The sequence below is a fragment of the Priapulus caudatus genome, unplaced genomic scaffold, assembly GCF_000485595.1.
Source record: "Priapulus caudatus unplaced genomic scaffold, Priapulus_caudatus-5.0.1 Scaffold133, whole genome shotgun sequence".
Lineage (NCBI taxonomy): Eukaryota > Metazoa > Priapulida > Priapulimorpha > Priapulimorphida > Priapulidae > Priapulus > Priapulus caudatus.
Window position 1 is genome coordinate 131,644 of NW_014577194.1, and position 22,500 is coordinate 154,143.

At 39.0% G+C, this 22,500-nt stretch overlaps 3 protein-coding genes across 5 annotated transcripts in view; 1 reads left to right on the top strand and 2 right to left on the bottom strand.

The window, feature by feature from the left end:
* The window catches only part of LOC106805938 (leucine-rich repeat-containing protein 48-like), a 13,807-nt gene extending 8,999 nt beyond the window's left edge, over nt 1–4,808 (bottom strand). Inside the window, exons 1-9 of one of the 3 annotated variants that reach the window (XM_014807728.1) lie at nt 4,706–4,808; nt 4,345–4,352; nt 3,742–3,858; nt 3,302–3,468; nt 2,892–3,038; nt 2,365–2,484; nt 2,088–2,200; nt 1,640–1,814; nt 1,284–1,415 (exon numbers count right to left, since the gene is read on the bottom strand). In XM_014807728.1, coding sequence (XP_014663214.1) covers nt 1,284–1,415; nt 1,640–1,814; nt 2,088–2,200; nt 2,365–2,484; nt 2,892–3,038; nt 3,302–3,468; nt 3,742–3,766 — 879 coding nt within the window. In that variant the 5' untranslated portion in view covers nt 3,767–3,858; nt 4,345–4,352; nt 4,706–4,808. Of the gene's footprint in view, nt 1–1,283; nt 1,416–1,639; nt 1,815–2,087; nt 2,201–2,364; nt 2,485–2,891; nt 3,039–3,301; nt 3,469–3,741; nt 3,859–4,150; nt 4,353–4,705 lie in introns of those variants that run through there. The other 2 variants (XM_014807727.1, XM_014807729.1) reach the window with 2 other exon arrangements.
* An 80-nt stretch (nt 4,809–4,888) lies between these two features.
* On the top strand, nt 4,889–20,193 carry LOC106805936 (TOM1-like protein 2). The gene is given in 16 exon segments (XM_014807724.1): nt 4,889–5,035; nt 9,204–9,288; nt 9,688–9,772; nt 10,621–10,767; nt 11,213–11,347; nt 11,791–11,856; nt 12,185–12,385; nt 12,606–12,668; nt 12,670–12,685; nt 14,203–14,315; nt 14,887–15,049; nt 15,421–15,511; nt 15,691–15,790; nt 16,028–16,051; nt 17,914–18,001; nt 18,840–20,193. Coding segments are annotated over 16 exon segments (1,557 nt in total). The 5' UTR covers nt 4,889–4,983; the 3' UTR covers nt 18,968–20,193.
* A 561-nt stretch (nt 20,194–20,754) lies between these two features.
* Nucleotides 20,755–22,500, bottom strand: part of LOC106805937 (acyl carrier protein, mitochondrial-like) — a 3,831-nt gene continuing 2,085 nt past the window's right edge. The window contains exons 3-5 of the mRNA XM_014807726.1: nt 22,267–22,354; nt 21,953–22,045; nt 20,755–21,318 (exon numbers count right to left, since the gene is read on the bottom strand). Coding sequence (XP_014663212.1) covers nt 21,954–22,045; nt 22,267–22,354 — 180 coding nt within the window. The 3' untranslated portion in view covers nt 20,755–21,318; nt 21,953. The remainder of the gene's footprint in view (nt 21,319–21,952; nt 22,046–22,266; nt 22,355–22,500) is intronic.

Here is a 22,500-nt window from a genome sequence, read left to right on the forward strand (position 1 = left end):
GTTGTGGCTAGTGACACATTTGCTTAGGCGCAGATATTGCAGATACGCAGTTGCACAACATCATTTGTTAGGAACGCTCACTATCTCCCCCCCATGCCGTTTTTGGTTTATTTTTAAATGACTACTTGGCCATTTCCTTCGATTGTTGCATAGCATTCACAGCTATCTAGTTTTAGTCTATCTATAATACAGATGTTAGAAGCATCCATGAGGAGCCACGAGATCTCCAAGTATATTAGAAGGGGCGGGGAAGTCCTTTCCCACCTTTCCCTCCTCCTCCCTCCCCTGCTCCCAACTTCACTCCCCTTGGCTCTCACTTCCACCCCCTTACTCCCTCTCCTCCCCCTGCTTCGACTCCTCCCTGCTCCCAACCTCCTCATCCACCTTGCACACCATCGTCGCAACGACCTAATTGTACCCCGTTTCCGCTCGCCTATACACCGCTCACCGCTTTTCCTGTCCCGTCTCATTTATTACTCTCTTTCTATCTTATCTTACTAGCTTTTCTCTCTCTCTCTCTTATTATATAAAAAATTAAAAACAGCAATGATGCTTTTTACGGCCCCCTCAATAATTGCTTATCTTCCTATGCCTGAGTGTAACAAAGTCATAGGTTAATCATAATATTATAGTGTCTCTAATATTCTTGTAACGCTTATTTCGACACAATGTAGTAATGGTATAGCACGGCCATTAGTACAATAACTATATGTTAGCATTCAAGATGAAAAGTAAACTTTTATTGTAGCTAGTACTAGTTATCTAGTTATTCGGTTTACAAGTTACATGAGAATTTAAATTAATTTTAAACTAGGCACTATATGTTGCCGCGAGATGGCGCTCAGCATGTAGATGAATAATCAAGATGGCATCGTTCTGAATCCTACATTAAGGTACACGCTAAAATCAAGTAATGCTTTCAGGACAGTTGACTCAGCTTGATTAAACTTTGTAGTTCATTCAGTTGCAGGGCAACATTTATGAAGAGCGTGCAGCCATGGGCCTGCCTGTGTTTCTTGCCTCAATGGCCAGCTTCATGATTCATCTTAGCCTTCAGGCCCATGTGCATAGACAACTGCCTTTTAGAAATCCATATGATTTAAGGAAGCTATAACCCTTGTTCAACACGACTTTGCCTTGGCAATACTGTCAACTTGAGCTCACATTGACGGTTTATGGCTCTAATATAGCAAGCGTTCAGTCCTTTGTTAACAAGTCACCAATCTCTCTCTCTCTCTCTCTCTCTCTCTCTCTCTCTCTCTCTCTCTCTCTGGTTTACTAACCTCTAACTGGTCGACTAGCTGGAGTTCAAGTCCTGTCAGACAACTAGATATTTTCGATAGTTTTTCATTGTAAGCTTCCATCAGACTGTCAAGCTCATCTACGTCCTGGGTTTGCAGCATGATCGGAAACACCTGTATTAAATGCTCATGTGAAAAGCATTGCACGAAGGAAGAACGAGGTAGCACGTCTGTGTGCAACCTCCAACTTACACAGGAGCAACCAGGGACGACATAACAAGGAAACAAGAAGAACCGAAGTATGCAACAAAGAAAGAAGAAGAACTGACATGCACACGACCATGAACACAGGGAGTACAATTGCTAAATAACTAAGAAATAGGTTGTGGTCCGTATACCGTTTTCTTATAAGTTAGAAACGTCTTCACTTGCTGAACACACAGGTGTCTATTCTCTGTCTTGGCTTCTTCCAAGCATTCCAAGAACTGATCAGTCTCCTCTTGTCGCCTGTTGTGCTCCTTGATTCCAAACTCAAATATTTGATGACACTGTTCAACAAACTGTTCTCTGAAAGTGTTCGGAGTTAAGGCAATGTCACCTGCACTTGAGTTTGACCTTTTCTCTTGAACTTCAAGCCTGATTTTGTCAATCTGATTAAGAATGGTGTATCATGAAAATCGAAATATTTCAGTTCGTTAGGATATGGGTAGGTTGGTCAGAAATACGTTCTGTTTGAGTATGATATAACATGAACATCTAAATCTTTCAATTCGTCAAGATGTGTTCAGAATGTTCAAGGACTGAAGGAATATTATGTGTGTATAAGTGTATGTCAAGTAAGGATATGAGTCAACCAGCTCCTTGATTTCAGGTATCTCCTGGAGTCGATTGCCATCAGGATCGCTTTCATACATACTGTCAAACAAACCTGATCCATCCAAAAGATCTACAAATGCAGCCTGCATGAAGAATGAATAGAACAAGACATTGCAAACGATGCAGTTTTACAGTGCAATTCTGTATATTCCATTCATATGGAAATCATTGAGTTTGAAAATTTGAGCTTGATTGCAATTATGCTTATTGATATGTGATTAACCTCTCTACTCCCATTACCACTTACCTTGTGAAGTGTTTCCTGTTGACGTCTAATGAGTGCCTCTTCTTGTTTTCTACTCTCTGACAGCTCTTCTGCAATTAGCTCTTCCACTATATCTCGGTACTTCTCGTTGGCTTGCGTTCTCTAGAAAATGTGTAAATAGTTTTGAAGTCAAAGTTAATTCTACGATAAGATCATATTGTAAAGTTTCAGAAGCACAACACTATACACAATTGTAACCAGAGTAACAGTACATCTGACATATTTCCAAATGATTTTTTAGAGTGGGGTTAGGGCAAGGGGTATAGTCTTTGCAACGACCTGATTTCTAAAGCCTGATGCTCGAGGGCTGTGCAGAACCAGAGAAATGTTTATTTGGTGCTCTCTGACTGCACTTCAGGCCTTATATTGAAGGAATTGTCACAAATAATAAAAAATTGCATAAAACAAATATAGAAAATCTAAATAACTAATTTTTGTAAAAACCTAGAGGTAGGTTTTGAGGGCAGGAATAGTCTACCCTAACATTGCATAGCAAAAAACCTGCTCACCATTTCAGTGGTGATAGCTCGGTAATCAATGTAGTCTAGATTTGGCAGGTGAGCTGTAGTGAAGAGTTTGTAGTCCTCATTCATGCACATAGGATTGCCACTAATGCAGACTGTCTTTAATTTCTTGAACTGCCTGAGGTATAGTAGCTGTAGGGTGAAAACCAGCATAACAGAAGTTTACTTTAGATTATGTATATATGCATATATTATAAAAAATTCTATCATTTTTCCTGTAACTTAATAGTCTTACAGGGATTGATTAATTGTAAGCTGTTCAATCCTTGTTATATGTTCAGTTGCAATAACAATATTCCTGGTACATTCCATAGCATAGGAGGCTATTAAATAAAATGTGCTTCCTACATTTTGTGATAAACTTAATATTTCAAGTAATATCTGAATATTCTCACAGAATTCAAGTCGTTAAAATCATTGTTGCCCAAGGAGACAATGTGTAAGTTCGTCAGCGTTTCCATGTTTTCAAGAAGACTGATCCTGTTATTAAAAAGACTCAAGTCTTCCAATTTCACCAGAGTATCCAGGCCCTCAATTTTTTCAATGTTGTTAAAAGATAAATCTGAAATAAAAATCACTGATAAATTTGCATTCTAATTGGAAATTGATTTCATAGACCATGCAATTCATCTAACAAACACGTACGAACAACATGGTCCAAATAACTTTTAAAAATATGATATGATTATGGTGGTTAATTTGGAAGACTATATATATATGATGCTTCAGGTTTAAATAGAACTTTCATAAGAATAGTAAACTTTTACAGTATCTAATTTTTCTAAACTTGACAGTCTATGAATTGTTTGATTATCATTATGAAATAATCATTTACCTAGCCACACAAGATTTACAAGCATGTCGAGGCCTTCAATCTTAGCAATGATATTGTTGTCCAGCTGAAGTTTGGTGAGGTTTGTAAACCGCCACACATTATCAATTCGGAGAATATCTGCAATCACATGGGATATAACTGATCGAGTACCACTATACCACACCAACGCTCGCCGATTGATGGCCATGGGGCCATCCTTAAAAAATTATGCTTGCTGTCCTCCGACCGACCCAAGAAAATAGCCGCAACCCAAAATTTTTTTTTTGCATTTTGGGTTCCATATTTTTTTCATTTTTTTTTATACATTTTTTATAGTTGCAAGATTAGCAATTGCAAGATTATGTTTTTCCTGAACAAGAATACATATTTTTAGCTGGTACTACATCACATATTTTTAATGTACTGGTACTTCTATAATCCAGTCGTAGTGACTTGACATGTGAAAAGTTTACTCCTTCTTCTTTAGCAATCCTTCCAGCCATGCCCTTAGGGCCTTGGCTTTCCACTGCAAAAACCAGCATATCCTCGCTGACAACAGCTGGCTCAGTGGTGTCATGCAGACGACTCATCTTGCAAGTTGTATTGTACACCAAGTACACGTACCCTATTCTCTGAAAAATAGAAAGATGAATCTTGCTGACAAGCAAGTATGCATGTTCCTGTAGCTGTAGTAATAAAGTTCTTATACTTATACTATAGGGTCAAATACAGGATGTGGGGAGGAACTGCTAATGAGTAATGTAATATGTATTACTAATATTACTATTGCTATTACTATTACTATTAGTATTAGTGTAACTGTAACTACGCACCAAGCAGTGCATAAGATTTTACCATAGCCATAGGCCTACAACTACAACTACAACTTCAAGAATCAAGTACAACATTCTCAGATTCTGCTCTGAGCTCAGCTTGAGCTTAACCCAAACTATATTATTTAATATTTCGAGGCATAAGAACTCACAGCGCTCAGAATTACACTGTCCAGATAAGATATTGTGTAGGGAATTATGAAATACACCAAAAATTTATTTTAATCGTTTCGTTTTTCGGCCGTCAAACGACGATTACGGCTCTCTTTGCGTAGCAACTATAAACAATACAGCGCCATCTACAAGTAAAAGAACGTGGTGATGATGATGAGTCATTTTTGTGGCACAGTTTGTACAGCACAGAGTTAGGGATTTTAGTCTTTAGACCGGTGAGAACACGGCCATATTCCAGCTGGAAGCCGTCAAAATCATGTCTTTTTTCCAAACAAATCCCTTTGCAACTCCCGTTGGTCAGCGAATCGGTAAGACAATTCTAACGACATATATTTCCATATTATGACTATGATTGGCAAAATTGTCCACCTGTGACCTAATCGGCAAGCCTTGGGAAGTCACTGTACTGAACCTCAGCCTCAGGCTCAGCACAGGTTGACAAGTTGTTATGATAACGCTGATATAAACAGACGCATTACCACAGGCACTTCACGCCCTACGCAAATATAAAATATAGCTATCTAGTAGTAGTAGTTGCTGAAATTAGCAAGAATTATTGAGATCTGGATTCAAGGATATGATTATCCCCAATGCATTTTCCTAAATCATTAACAATTTACCGGTACTCATTAGTAAATGTGCGACATGTGCAGATGTGCAAATGTGGACAGCTCTTATGGCGCTGTCACACCACCGTATGAAAGCCAGCGTATACCGACGTATGAAAAATTTGGTGAATACCGTACGCTGGCGTACGTCGAATAAGTTATGGGTAAACTTTGTATAAGTTAAGAGCATGCTGAAGCACGCTGAAGTACGCTGGTATACGTCGTAGTACGGCGAGGTCGTCGAAAAAATTTGTGCATGCACAAAATTTTTCGACGTATGCCAGCGTATGCCCATACGTCCCGGATACGCGGGCCATAAGTTGTAGGTAAGTTATGCAATCGTTGACACACGTTCACAATCACACACGTTACTTGTAGGTTACTCATAAATCGAAATACGTTGAGATAATGTCTAGCGTACCCAAATTTCTAACCTATGAGTAACGTGCTTTGAACCTATGTGTAACTTATATCGAACTTATCTCCAACGCATATTGATGTATGTAGACGTATTTGTCGTGTTCCGGACGACCACAGAACTTACTGAACGTGTTTCTAACTTACAGCTACCGTATATGGGATATTGGCAGCGTTTAGGGGAATTGGTATATAAAAATGGTATTGGCATGCAGGGCTCAATTTTAACAGTCGTCCGGTCGTTCGTGACGACTGGATTTTCTCTCGGGCAACTACAAATTGCTTCCGGTTGTCGGTGTCCAACCTCTATAAAAATTTTATATTCATAATGCGTGCGTTCATTTTACATACGGCCAGGGTTGCACAATACGCTGCAAACGTACATGTCTAGACGCATTGTCTGGCTTGCTTGATACAAAGTATAACATTACGTGTTTAACAACACAATGTTTCGTGTTAATTTTCAATTTTTACTCATCTGTGACTTGACACAGTGTTAGTATAATGTTAGTAATGTTAGTAGTTAATTTAAATGTTATGAAATAAATTTTATGCAACTTTTAATTACTATTATTATACGTCATTGATCCCAGCATCATTTACCACATTACCAATATTATATTCTCTTCATATAATGAGTGAAACAATGTGAATGGCTATGTCTGCTGCCGCTGCAATACGTACAAAATGTACATGATTAGGCCTTTTGCTTTACAGCACTGAGCATCACGTGAGCAGAGCGCATGCAGCACATGTTTAAATAATATCCGGACAACCAAAACTCTTGAGGGACAACCATATGCTACTCTCTTGGTTGTCCTCCGGACAACCCAAAAAAAAACCTTAAAATTGAGCACTGGCATGTTGATACTGCGATGGTGATGTTGATACTGCGATGTCTAGTGCGGTTATGATTTGAATCGTCGAGTGGCAGCCTTTTTATAGGCTACGACACGTGATCGTCGGCGATACGCTGCCGCGCGCTATGCATAAGTTAGACTATCGTTGGGCATAAGTTGCGAACGCCGGCAACACGCTAAGCATTTGTTGGTATAAGTTATCTATAAGTTATCGAAACGTTCTATATAAGTTACTAATACGTTATGTATACGTCCAACTCGTTATGAATACGCTATATGTATATGCCCAAAATAAATAAAAACATCGATAGTTCAGCGTATGCCAGCGTTTTAGAGAAATTTTGATACATTGGCATACGCTGGCTCAATCGTCAAGGTGTGACAGGGCCTTTAGTCTTATACTTATACTTATAGTTATATCCTTGGGCCGCCATTTGTCATATATCATTATCATTATCTGGGTACTGTCGGCAGGATTAGGATACATGTACAGATCTATGTTACATATATGTACATATCGAGCTGTACATGTCGAGCTGTACGTTTCGTACTTATTATTTAGTTTTGTTAGTTATTATTTTTGTTGTTGTTGGCTGCTGCTGTTATCGCCAGCCCAAGGATATAACTTAGAGCTGTCCACATTTGCACATGTCGCACATTGCGAAAATGAATTGTGGTCAGCGCTTATATCCATGAACCGTTCTCGCTGTCATTCGTCGTTCGTCGTTGTCGTCGTCGTCGTCGTCGTCGTCGTCGTCGTCGTCGTTGTGAGCGGTGGGTGAGAGAGAAGCTGGCAGTGTGTGGTCTCTTACTTTTGGACATATATAGATAATGTTCTGCTTAGGCTAGAAATTAGAATGGAATTATACAGTGTCAAAGCATTTTGTAACATTGTCAACAAATTTTAATCTTCCTTTAAGTTTTTTCTAACAATTTGAAGAAAGATCAGAAAACCTTTAAATATTATATTATTTGTTATGATCCTTATTCTTTCAAACAGGGTTATTTGAACAAAATTTTAATATTTATTAATAAATGAAAACAAGCTTACATGCAGGTATTTGATTGGCTGGTGAACTTTAATTTAATATTTCCTGTCTTCCTTGAGACAACAGAATGCCCCTAAGATATGAAGATTTTAAGGTTTGCATACAAACACATTGCATTATTTTGTCTACGTATTCTGTACAAATATAGCAACTATATTTAACTACCATTTAACACATAATTAAGTGCTTGACAATGTAAATGTATCTTATTCCTCAGACCAACACAGCACATAGTGTTAGGCAGGACATATATGTGGTGAAAATAGTGCATTCCCAGTGGTTGTCAGAATGCATGACCTGGCAAGGCAGCCCTAGATGATCCAATATTGGTTTTCAATTGACCGTACAAATTTTTGTAGGATGCTACATACAGCGTGTGGTGCAGCGACAATGCTGTTCCGTAAATGTTGCGGCATAAATAATTGAGGCAAATGACCTTTTATATATACATGACAGCTGGTCTACAGCCAAGCTTCCTGTCAGCACAGCTATTCACCATTGTATCAAGCTCAGTGGTGGCAGACAATGTAAACGTCATGAGCATTCTGCACAGGCCAAAATGACAGACCTTAAATGCTGCTGGTGGTTTGTAACTGGGACGTTTTGGTAGAAGGTGATAGTTATGGGCATGGTGTAAATTTAACGGTAGGCTAGGAATGAAAATTATCAGCTACACTCACAGATGAGTAGATTGCAGACAAATAACATAGAATAATAACAAAAGACAAGTGTAATATCCAATGTATCAGTGTCAACTTTTATTCACCAATTATGTGACCTACTAGTCAGTTCATATTTAAAGTATGAAATACTCCTGAATTTACCAATTTCCTGTTTGAAAATTGTGATTTTACACCTTAAATTGACTACGTCACGAATTTTCTATGGTAAAATTTGTAAAATATTTGTTGCCATTTTTTTACATTAAAAGGAAGAACTAATGGGACTAAACGTATCGTCAAATTCTTACCTGATAAGATTGTTTCTCAACTAGTTAAAAATCAAAAAAACCTGGACGATTTGATATTTGTTCCCAACATTAATTGCTTGCTATGGGCTATGTATGAGTTACGAGTGTAGGTTCACATCGAACAATATAGAAAAACAGGAAGTATAAAGCCCGGCGCACACGTGAGTTATTTTACTCAGGTAAAATGACGCATGCGTTAAATTACTCAACGAAAATCCGCCGCACACGTGAGTAAAATAACTCACGTGTGCGCCGGGCTTAATGCAGCAATTTAACCATAAAAAGTGAACAGAATTACTTATATTTTGTGAAAAAGTGGAAATATTTTTTTTACTTTTACTATTTACGGTGACGTAATAACTTTAATACATTCACGTTATATATATACTATCAGGAGTGGATAAAAATTTATATGCATGCCAACAGTGTGACTGTGAGGCAAAATCTCTTAAATATCTGTATGTACTATCATATTGGGAAGAGGTTATCTAGCAATCTATGTAATCACCATCGAATCACTTGGTGAATTGTTCGCATCCTGTTACAGTTACTGTTACTGTTATTTTCTGCAGAACGAGGCACTGATGCTTCGCTGGCATCGGAAGACTGGGCCCTCAACATGGAGATCTGTGATATCATCATGGAGACTGAGGACGGGTGGGTTACGTAACATAAATGCCCCGGAGAAAACCTCCCGACTAATGAAAACACAATGGAGTAATATAATTTCAAAGTGAATTTCACGACAACCAGTATTATAAATTATTATTATTATAAATGATAAAATATTATAATTTATTATAAACTTCATTGCTTGAAAAAGACAGTGGGTGACAATTATCCAGTGTTAGATGTAAAATAAACGTGTATAATATCGTTACCATGGATATCTAACATAATGCCCGGTTTAATGTGTTAACTAGCTGCTATGTGTTTACAGTTAGTAGACAGGAGACCTTTCAAAGTCTGTAGAGACTTGTTAGGACATTGTCCAGCTTTCTCACCATTTGAACTAGATTTGCTGATAATATGTTATTTATGCACGTCTGTGTACAGGGCCAAGGATGCAGTCAAGGCTATCAGGAAGCGACTACAGTCACACCTGGGCAAAAACTACAATGTTATCATGTTCACACTGACGGTAAGTACTTCATGGCTCTTAGAAAGTCTCTGTTCTGAAGTCCCTTCATTCGCTCACGTCATCACAGTGTCTGGAATTAAGTTTGTGAAATTGCCATTCAAATTTTGACTCAAACTTACAATCGCAAATTGTTTTACTCATATTTGTACATTTGAGAGACGTGAGTTGGATCGTTGGATGGAAATTCGAATCGAGTCTGGATAGTGAATAGACTTGTCATTCTTAGCCTGAGATACAACATTCCTTCCTCCTTCCTCCTGTGCGATGGTGGTATCTAGAGCAGCAATGGTAGATGGTAATGGTAGATGAATTGATGGTACCCTTCAAGTACCTTTAATGATTCAGGGTGCAAAATTAACGGGAGTCTGGAGTCAAATACTCCCTGATTTACTGTCGGACTCCCTGATTTGACATATGCAGGAGTCTTTGTGACGCCCTGAAAATTCTGCCGTACTAACTAGTTCGTTCCGGAGCACGGCCTCGCGGAATTACTGTATTTTTTCAGCTAATGTCCAAAGAAAATTTGGCAGATGTGCAACTGCATGAATCTTAAAAATAAGCACATGCGTTATTGTTAATATCTTTAATTTTGAACCTCAGACTGCAGACTCCCTCATTTCGCTGCAGACTCCCTTTTTTTGAGGGTAGGGAGTCTGTTGGACTCCCTTGTTCAAAAGTTAATTTCTACCCCTGTGATTGCGTTCATAGCTTATGGATTTTACTGGAGGAGACCAGTCATCCTTCTTTACCTACCCTTGGGACTGCCAAGGACTTTCTGATACCCTAGGGGCAGAGTTTTATAAATAACGTGGAGTCGTAGAAATAAAATGCGGGATGCTTGTTTCCAGGTGCTAGAGACGTGTGTGAAGAACTGTGGCCATCGATTCCATGTGTTGGTCATGCAGAAAGACTTCATCGGCGAACTTGTAAAAGTTATCGGACCAAAGAACGACCCTCCAACGGCCGTGCAGGAGAAAGTGCTCAGTGTAATACAGGTAGCAGATTTTTTCATCCGTATAAAAAAAATTGCTACGATTCTTGCACTAACGTGTGTTTGTTCTCATTTTTAGATGTGATTGATGATGATAATAATAATAATAATAATAATAATAATAATAATAATAATAATAATACATGCAACATCTCAGCATTCATTGGTGTACACAATTATATTGACAAACAGAGTTAGAGACAATTTTCAGCGAAAAGATTTGTCACCTTTAACTAATCAACTTCAAGGGACAACCAGGTCCCTACTTTGCTGCCACTCATATCCCTCAGGTGCTTCTGGCTTCATTTACCCTGACCATCCATGATTACCCAGCCCGCCTCTGGCCACGGTCACAAAGCCATGCCTGCCTGCCCAGGGTCACGCATTCACGTTCCCGGTCCGTCCGTTGACGAGTCTTGCTCTCAGTTGTACGACGTTATATCTTACAGACGTGGGCCGATGCCTTCAAAGGTCAGCCAGACTGCATTGGAGTAGTGCAAGTATACAATGAACTTAAGTCCAAAGGCATCGAGTTTCCTATGACGGACTTGGACAATCTGGCACCTATTCACACACCTCAGCGGGTATGCTGATTGCTCGTCCGATTTTGCCACACTGATTATGTATTCAGATGGTTGGCACAGATTATTAGAAAATGTTATTTTCTGCGAAAAAACTTAGCTGTGGTTGTGGCTAACAGACAAGGAATGTTTGCATCTGATTTTGTCTGTGCATACGTGAATCCAAAATAGAAATCTTGTCGTAATTATTCATAGCTGTTATTGACGTGACTTGGAATGTTCAGTCTAACCACCTGCAATTTTGTTGGAAACGATGCGAGTGATTTGGGTGTGTGTGTATGTGTCTGTGTGTGCGTGCGTGCGTGCATGCGTGTCTGCGTGCATGTCTGCGTGCGTGCGTGTCTGCGTGCGTGCGTGCGTATGTGCGTGTTTGGGTGGGGGGGTCACATCACGTGTGCATTTCCACGTTGATTTTTTGTGGCACGACTGCTTGTATTTGTTTATAGAGCATACCCGAGACTGAACTCACAGCACCTATTCCACAACCTCCACGGCCCCAGGCTGTGAGACAGGTACAGTAGCACACTACATGCAATGCCACCTCACCTTCTATACTCTGCTCCTTCTTACTTAATTCAGTAACCAGAGTTGTCACGGACCCGATAAGTTCCAGATGTTTCCCTCCACTGGAACATTCACTTCACTTAAATTTTATTTGTTTTTTCGTACTATGTCAACAAATCTCCCTCCTATAAGTTATAATTATAATGTGCATGACTTTTCATGTTTAAGTTTCTAGTGATTTTACGAATCGGCACAGGAATTTTTTTTGGGGAGGAAAAAACGTGTGATCGATGAAAGCGATGACGTCTAACGTTGTTACCTTATTGATTTCGGAAGCCACCGGCCCCGGCACCACTTCCGGCCCAACACTCTCCTCCCGGAACGATCCCGGGAGGTCCGATAAACCCGACGCCGGAGCAGCTGGCGAAGCTGAGGAGCGAGCTGGACATCGTCATGGGCAACATGCGAGTGTTCGGTGAGATGCTCACCGAACTGCAGCCGGGTCGCGTTGACCCCGCCGACCTCGAGCTGCTGCAGGTGGGTGGCGTGTTGCCATCTAGTGGGCTCTGTCGCAATCTTTTTCTCAGTTATGCCGCATTTTTCTTTGCAGAGCTACAGACTGGTCGTCATTTCTATAGATATAATATGGCTATATGGCTATATGGTATATAATACATATATATATATATATATATTGTATATGTATGTATGTATCATGGGTATATATTTTAGTCGTTTCTTGTGTTTATGTGCGTAGGAACTTTACCCGGACATGCAAGACAATGCAGACAGAATAGTGGAGCTTATTGACAAGGTGGCTAAATGAGGAGGTCACAAGTATGTCATATTTTGTTTACCTACAGTCATACCTCTATATAAGGGTTCGTCAAGAAAGCTAAAAGTGTCCTTTATAGGAGCAGGGTTTCTTCTGACGGAAAATTAGACAAAGGAGGTAATGGCCAGTTTGGGAAAAAAACGGGCATGATGGATTCAAATACAGGATATACTGACATACTTATAGGTATATAGATACAGGATATACTTATCAGTAAATACAGGAACAATTTCACAACGGCGATGTTAAATTTGACAACGGCGGTGCGCCACTGTGTCTTCTATGTATAAGAAACCCTGGGGAGGTATCTGTTCTGGGAAGGTGGTTTAACTGGATAACCGCCATTTAATGGTAATGTCAAAACTTTCCTGTATAGACAGTTATGTATGTTGTGTAGACTCAAGTTGTTGCCAATTCAGTTATCTAAGTTCTGGATCGGTAAGTTTGCTAATTATCCAGTTTTGTGACACTCATTCCTACATCTATTAATATGAGCCCATTAAATAACATGCATAGGTAAACTCGATAGGCCAACCATCATGAACATACTTAAAGGGATTAATCTTAAAGGGATCGTTTACTCTAGGTTCTAGAGTTATTTTCAGTTAATTTAGGTTAAAATTACACTACATAAAAAGTTTCATGGTTCAATCACCATTAGAAATATTATTAAAAATATGTTTTAAACTAACGACTACAGTTTGATTACAACGACGGTGGCGCCACTCAAAGCGCACGATCTGATAAGTTGCGCAAAACCACTTTTCAGCCAAGGGCTACAGAGCGAGGGTGGTTTCTTATTTATTAATTTAAAAGCAAAAGGATTGTAATATCTTATAAACACATATAGTTTTAGTTATATTATGGATAAATTTGTCCTAAAATGAACATCGTCGGTTAAATAGCATTTAGGTATAAATATAATTGCACCTTTTGATTAGCCCTCGGTCTGTAACGTGCAAAATAATGGCAAATGCGCAACTTTTTCAGGTGCCAGCACGGTCGCGGGTGTCATGGCGCCGTTCAAATTTCGTAGCATTGATGTGTAATTAATTATAACAATTAAATTAGGTATCTGGTAACAAATACGTGGGGGTATAGACGATTTGTTATACAATAAGTACAGTTGTATGCAGTAAAATCCCAGAGTCGACTAGACCTTTAACAATATAAAGCCTGGCGCGCACGTTACGGTTTTTCTCGAACGACTTTTTTCGTTCCTTATCGGCGGGTGAATTATCCTTATCATCGTCTCATTATCCTGTGATTTTTACCCTGCGATTTTTCCCGCTACTGATCGTAGCATATCAACCAGCACACACAGCGCAGCGTGTGTGGGATACATGGATTATTTCCTGCGATAAAATCCGGCGACTAGAACAGTAGCATAGCTTGCGTGTGCGCCAGGCTTAACTCGAATAGATGCGCTCGCGCTGTTATCTATGAATTCCAGTAGAGTAAATTCTTGTTAGTGGTTCGTAGGTCATTTAGAGCCTATATCATCCGGTTTCTTCTGCAGGTGAGTTGCTGCACGTGAATGACAACCTTAACAACGTGTTCTTGCGGTACGACCGGTTCGAGCGCTATCGAACGGGCTTGGCAGCCCAAGCCACAGATCAAAGCAGCCCACAAGTAAGAGCTCATTCACAGAGAAGTTCTTTAATAGAGTTAACTTATCCGCCTGAGCGAGTAAGCCTCACTTGGATATTGTTACTGAGTTAGTGAAACAAACCCGGGCTTGTAAGTGGTTTTACACGTGTAGATGCCATATGGTCTACTTTGTGGCGCTTCATTACTAAGCTTTCATTTTTATAAAGTCTTATCACGACAATGATTGGCTAGAGCTGCCTGCTAATCGCCAGCTGGATAGGGATTTGTTTCCTGCTTGTGCCTCGTGTTTAGCTGGGTTGGACCAACTTCCCAACTATACAACCGACAATCGGCAGTGTAAACGCAAAAGTTGCGCGACCAACCGATCGATAGCAACTAGTTGGGAGATTAGAACATGTTATATTTTCGCCAACTCGGAGTTGGCGAATTGCGAAATTGGTCCAACTCGCCAATTCGCCAACATAAAGTCGGTAGTGTAAACCCAGCTTTATTCTAACTGCTCGTACATATCCTGTGCCAGCCGCTTCATGACAGATGAAGTGACAATATTATTGCATCTGTTTCGCCGTCACCTGCATACACCTGTGTGTAGCAGACGCAGGTCAAGCTGCCCGTGGGGCCTGCAGGGGTACAGAGAGCATCCGAGGCTGCAGCACTCATTGATTTCGGAGACGATTCATCACAAGACACACCACCCCAGACCGGTGTCAGTGACCCAGCCGTGATTGGGGTCACCCAACAGATGGGAAGTGTGGGTAAGTCAGCAAAGAGGTAATATATGAAGAGTGATCATAACGTAGCTGCGAATGACCCACACTGCAAGCCCAACTGCTTTAAAATGAGAGAAAAATGAGAGTTTTGTGATTAAAATCTTGTATGTCTAAATTCGAGCTGCTTTTCTTGACTTTCGTGAAGCGAGAAAGTCATGTAGGATACGTTAATTAAAGTTTATTATCGGTTTTTATTTTTATTATTTTTTTATTGATACCGTTTTACGTGAGTGAATGGAACATGTGCAAGCGAATTTGAAATCAAACATTAGGCAACAATGTTATTTTAGGTTAGCACAGATAAAAACTGACTACGTTTTGCTAAGGAAATTAATGTGTTCATTCCGTAACTGCAGAAATAGCAGGGACAGTCCCCGGAGAACGCAGTGATGAATTTGACATGTTTGCCCAGACACGGCAAACCACCTATGAACAAAGCAGGCAGGGGTAGGCAGCCTGACGCAATATCATTCATCTTAGAAATATATTAACAAATTGTTAAAAGCCACTCCGGCTAATCTCTCAGTAATTTTCTTCAATGTTGAACGAAAAATTAAGTATGCTCAGGTTTCTCGAATTCTACAGACACAAAGTCATTGTCTACGCCGTGCCTTGTGTTGTTTTAGGGGCAGTTCATACGCAGACAACACTGACGTTGACCAGTACAGTGGCAGCCTTGGTGCAGCAGTACAGGCACGGCACGCCCCCCCTCCCGTGACAGATTCTGTAAGTAACAGCACTGCACTGATATGTCGGTGTTTTTTATAGTAAAATTTGTGGTTGCCAGCGTCACGGTCGCGCGCGTGTAAAAACGTCGTATGTAGCATGTGGTATGAAATTGCGTCTTGGGTTCGGCGGGCCCATTCACTATTACTCATTTATGCTCATCATGCATTCAATGCTGTTAGAAAATCGTTGATGATCATTACGATATATTTCCCTACCATTGTGTGCTTTCAACAGGGCAGCAACGATGATACTCTGCAGGTAATTTTTGCCAGTATCTCTAACATTTTGCCGTTTCTTTTTGCTGTGTTGAATCCGTGATAACTTCCAAATAGTTCGTAAAGATTGTACCATGCTTCTGCTAGTTTGTTATTACATAATATCAAGAGTGTATAAAGAAGGAGAGCGTACAACGGTGAAATGCTGAAACCATGTTGCAGTATTAGTTGAATTAATAAACTTTCCCCGTTTTATTATTTCCAGTATTATTGATCAGCTGTTCTACCTTGTTAATATAAAACAAACCGCATGTCCCTACGATGCCTCTACGCTGAGATAATGAGCAGTGGAAATCTGGTATTTTCGCCGAAAACCTACTCGAGATCAGTGTTTACTGCAACTGTCTCTCGTTTTATGGACTGTATGTTGCTTCCGGTCGCCGCTGTGTAGCGCTGACTCCATACGTTATTACTACAGCGTTACTACATCCAGCGTAAGGCCACCTTTTTTTTTGTTGATGACACGGTAAGGTAAAAAAAAAAAATTGTCGCTTTGTCAGATCAAACAACTCAAAATACAGTCATAATGTTATACATGATATTAAAGTATTTTAAGAAAACTAAATGAAAACAAAACTCAACTTGTAATTATTTTTACTTTTATTATAAACTGTTTGTTTATAAAATGTTTTTGTTTTTTATATTTACATTTTTTTATTCATATTTCTTAGAGAAAAGGTCAGCTTACAGATTTTCAATTTTTTTTTTTTTTTTTTCTTCAAAATTCGGGTTCGGCGGATCTGTAAACTAACAAAATAAAAAAATCTTGCCTAAGGGGCGGGTCATCACCATGGCGATAAATAACAAGATGTTTTTGTGGAGTAATGGCTGCGTCAATGACTGTAAATGCGAGAAAAGATAGTAGAAGGAAAATAAATTTTATTGTCAATGAATGACGGAAACACGCGAGGTTTCCCGAAGCTATCGCCAGAACGAGAGACAGTTGCAGTAAACACTGATCTCGAGTCGGTTTTCGGCGAAAATACCCGATTTTTATCGCTCATTATCTCAGCGTAGACGCATCGTAGGGACAAGCGGTTTGTTTTATATTAGCAAGGTAGGACAGCTGATCAATAATACCACAAAGAATCGTCAAAATAAAACGGGCAAAGTTTATTAATTCGACTAATACTGCAGCATGGTTTCAGCATTTCACCGTTGTATGCTCTCCTTCTTTATACGCTCTTGATAATATGTATACATAATAAAGTATATATTATATACTTTATACTTGCTGGCAGTGGTCTCTCTAACATTGATTGCATTTGTTTCAATCATCCGTACTACTTGCTAACATGGAGCATGAAGTCTGTATCTGGTGTCTGTTTTCACAGTGGTTTGAGTCGTCAACTGGCCTGCTTTAATTAACACTAATAATCATCGTGGAATGTGTAATAATCTGTGACCGTTTGGTTTCTTGTTTTGCATTGTGCATTTATGCGACAAACAATTTTATGCGACAAATTTTATGCGACAAATATAAATGTCATATATATTCGACATTATATATTGTGTGTATATGCGATATATATATATATGTTTTTTGTTTTTATGCGACAATTTTATGATGACAATTTTAAGCGAGCAAGATTGCGTTCGTACTTTTTATTTTATTTACGGCATGTTTTCACTTGCACAGTGGCATCACTGTTAACTGCATATACTTCATTTTATCAGCATTCAAACTATACTTTGAACGTCGCATTAAAGTTAATTTGGGTGATGGGTGGATAGATACACTTGTGTAATCTGTAAAATGTCTTTGGTAAAATCCTTGGGATTACGTGGTTGGCATCGCACCCAACATTTCACTGAGTTTCCAACTTTTACCTCCTCTTGCTATAGGATAAGCCTTCGGAGTACGAAGAGATGGAGAGTTGGCTGAAAACAGAGGATGCTAAGGAGCCGCAACAAGGGGCTATGACAAGTGCTGGTGGGTAGTATATGTCACGTGTGTTCTTGTACGATCTACATGTAGCTTTATATCAGGTTGCTGAGGTTTGTACTGGGTATGAGCTCTGTGTTGTTGAATTGATGGTGACACCGCAAACATAGACGTTTAGCGATGTGCTAAGTGGATCACAGTCGCTTGCTTCATTTCCCTGATAGATTGCCATAGCCTCTCAGAGCTAATGTAAAAAAAATTACCACGACTGTCCCTAGACGAGGAATAGACTCAGGGTATATCCTTTCGTTACACTATACAAGTTAAATTCACCTATCTACCTGGAGTTATGAGCATCTAGTCAATCAAGATTGAGATAGGGTGTTCTATAAATAACTTCCTAGTAGTCAAGTGCCGGAAAGTTGAGCTGAGAGGGTCTATGTCCCCCAGGGTACTGCCGGAACGTACCCTGGGTACGGTCCGGTATACCGGAACGTACCCTGGTACTATCTAATATGCCGGACCGTACCTCGCCTACTCCACTAACGATCGAGTCTAGGGAGTCGCCTACGCCTACTCCCTAACCTTAACCCTAACCCTAACCCTAACCATATCAGATAGTTACCAGGGTACGTTCCGGCAGTACCCTGGGGTACATAGACCCTATGAGCGAAAGTTGACAATTTAGTGGGCATATTTAAAAAAAACGCATATGAACTAGTCTAGTTTCACCCCCCTAGCAGCAATAGCCAAAAGCTTGGCTGGAGGGAAGCGTCATTTGCAACAGTAATTGAATTGTATATTACATCAGGCGTGCATAATATCACAATTTGATATCGCTGGGCATCTGGTATTCATTCACGTGTTTATCTGTGCTGCATTGCAGAGTTTGATAGGTTTCTGGAGTCACGAGCTCGTGCGGTAGAGGAATTACCCAGCGTCGGTCAAAACAACGGCCAGAGAGGGCAGCTATCAAAGAAAGATGAAACGGAAAATGCTCTCTTTGCATTGTAGTTATTGGAATGGAATCCCCCCTGAAGCTGTCAGAAGTAAACGTTTCCATTAGGTAGGTTGTCACATCCATAAAATAGTGAAACCCAGGTACTGACAGCATGCACGCACGTATGCAGACACATATGCACGCATGCACGCACGTACACACAAATAATAGGAGGCCTGGAGCACAATTTGAGTGCAATTTCAAGCAGAATATAAACGTCTCTACAGTGTGAGTGGCACTTTTTTTTATTTCGTATAGCCAAACTCAGTTTTGCTGCAAAATGTTTATTTGTTGATATATAAGACTGATGCTAAACGTGGTACTATTTACTCGCCGTCACTCAGATTTGTTTCCAAGATGTTTTTACCGCTCATTCAAGCACATTAGACTGTCCTATATAGTATGGTCTCTGCCTCACTGCTGTTTTTCGTGATCAAGCAAGTGGTAGATTTACTATGAAGCCTATATAGTTTCTATGTATCTAAATGTCTGTACAATAGCGCATTATAGCTTCTGAAGATGTATGCTAGAATGAAATACACGTAACGAACAAGACAGTGGCACATGGCAATGCTTTGGTCAATTTTTAATAAATAAATTTAATAATTATTTCGTGGGAAGGATAATATTCTCAATTTAATATATTGTAACCTATGTAATTAAATATGCAATGCTTAGAGTATTTCATTCCGCAAATTGATTGATATCGAGTATACAAAATAAACATTGGCAGTCAAATGTGTTTAATTTGTCTGGCTGTCATTATTGAATTGTATAATATAAGTATTTAAAATATATCTGTTTTCTGTAGAAAAACATTCTAATTATATATTCACGAGTACACCTGTTGTTTATCTTTTGTTGGTACAAATGATAAGATACCTAGTATAGAAATAAAAAATTAATAGTGGCAATTAATTTTGTGATTCCTGTGTAGGATCCTCTATCCTTGACATGTGATTTGACACCTAATGAGTAGTTATGTTTTTCCGAATTGTACAAATTATCTTTGAACATTTTATTCAATGATGTACATATAGTAGTCTCATGTTATTCAATTGGGCATTGCAAGTAATCGCTAACGTTTACTGCACAACTATTATATGTGGGAAGGTGGGTTTGTAGAAACCATATGCCTTCATCCTGTTTTTGTTTTATATAATGTATGTTTTATTCCTATAATTTATGTTTTGATGTGTGACATGCTACTAATTAAATATAATATTTGATACTGATAATATTTTTAGGCAGGTACTTCATTTTTTGGTTAACCATGGGCAGTGATGGTTTGAATCCTGATTTTGTAGAGATCGGAACAAAAACTTGTTTACCATTACAAAATGAGCATCTGTCACAGACGTGTGTGGTAAACTACTAGGTGTTATCAGTGATACACGTACTGGCTATTATGATGACGTTAAATCGTCTTATATGTATATAATGTAACAGGTCAAGTGGCTTGTCACAAATGAAATGTATAATGTGTGACATTTGAAGCTTCTGGGAGGTAAAACGTTTCAATTCCATTTCGTCCATTATTTTCACACATCTTTAATGTTATGAATTTGAAATTCTGATCGATTGACAATGCCAATTGAAAAGGATGTAAAAATCTGGCTTGTATTTTTGGAAATAAAGTATGCCTCCTTACTAAACATGAAAGAAAACTCGACTTCCCTACATACTACTCACTATCCTGGTTATTCATTGTAAACATATTCCCTATTGAAACGTTACATGCTTTGAACAATTATGCACACTCTTAATTACTATATCGAATAGTGACAGAAAAACAATGATGGATTATATAAGTATACAACACAAAACTCCATTTATTATTTAGTCATTAATGAAATTTGAAGCAACATTACTCTTCCTTTACAACCACTGTATTTTTGATACACTTCACAATTTTCCATCTTGCTTAACGAATTGTACATTGACTTAGATATTATGAATTTAATGCACTTGCTTAGTTTGCAGCTCCACAACAGACATTCATAACCTTGCTTCTAACAAGAAATACAGAATGGAGACCCACTGCCTGCAAACCTTTTCTTGACATGCATTATTACTACATGTAAGTAATGCAGACAATATTGCAATATATAAGATGACTGTTGCCTTGTGCATATATGCTACATGTGAATTGTGTAATAAGGTTTACGCATTTCTAAGTTGGCTAGCATTTTCCCAAACAACTGCCTATACAGGTTAAAAAAAATCCCATTTTAACACGCTAACATGGGCTTGCTTGATACACATACTGCCACACAGCTGAACTAGAATCCAATTCTTCAGTGACATCGGTGAGAAATGAAGCTTCTCCAGGGCAATTATTCTCATAAACACCCATGATCTTTTCCTGAAAAGAAATGCAAATTTGTTATTTTTAAACCTACTGCCTCCCTGAGCGTTGGTACTCATCTAATGGGTAGTACTAAGCTCATACAGCTCAGCAATTATCAGCATCAAAATTCAATTAAATAACACTAATATATACTTATATGCATGTCATAGGAAACCGCTAATTTAAGGTGCTGTGTTTTTATAGTCTTGTTCAACTGATTTGACTTTATTGAATTGCTAATCGATACTTGTGACCTTATCACAAGACTAGTCACTATAGACTCAAATTTCGCCACAGCACAGATGGCAAATGCTGTAGTTGCCCTCTTAACTTGTTGTGGTACACTTGAAAATTGGGACTATATTCACGATATTCACAGCAATAAACAGCTGTGGCTGCCCTGCCTAGTATTCCTCCGTGTCCTTCCCATAAATTCCTTGTTGTGTATGCATTCTTCTTTGTCCCACATAATAACTACTGTTGAAAAGTGTGTTGCATTGAAAACCCAGTTGTTCCAAGATGTTTGCCTTGGTGCCCTTCAAACCTACAGCAGTCTCCTAAAATTTCTGATTCAATCATAGGTAACACTTGCCTAGTCTAGAAAAAACTCAAATCCAGCATTTTAAAAATTCTTCTTCATTATTCTTACCTCATGCCGTCACTTCTTCCTTCTCGCATATATACTGCACAATATCAGATGGTTTCAGTAGTTTTTCTGCGTCTGCATCTGGGATTTCACACCCTGGAAATGTTTGCAAACGAGAATCATCCATGAATGCAAATGTTATCACATTTCAGTGCTTCATCGAGGCTTCATCAGATTGCACCATAAACTATCGCTTGCCTATATGTATAATTAAAGCACCACTACAAATCTGACATAGCCTACACTAGAAACTAACCGACTACCAGGCCTCGGAAAGATTGAAATAGCGGGGCCTATTTAAAATTGTATAATCATACCGAACTCATCTTCTATTGCCATGACAACTTCAACATGATCCAAACTGTCAAGTCCAAGATCATTCATAAAGTGACTGTCTTTCGTTAACTATAATAAACAAAAAGAAAATGTAATATGCTGAAATGACAGTGTAGATTGGTATCTGTTCATTTCATTTCGACAGAGATGAAAACTCATTTGACATTTGCTACACTTACTAAGTTCTGGTAAATGATGTGATTGGGTTTTGCAGT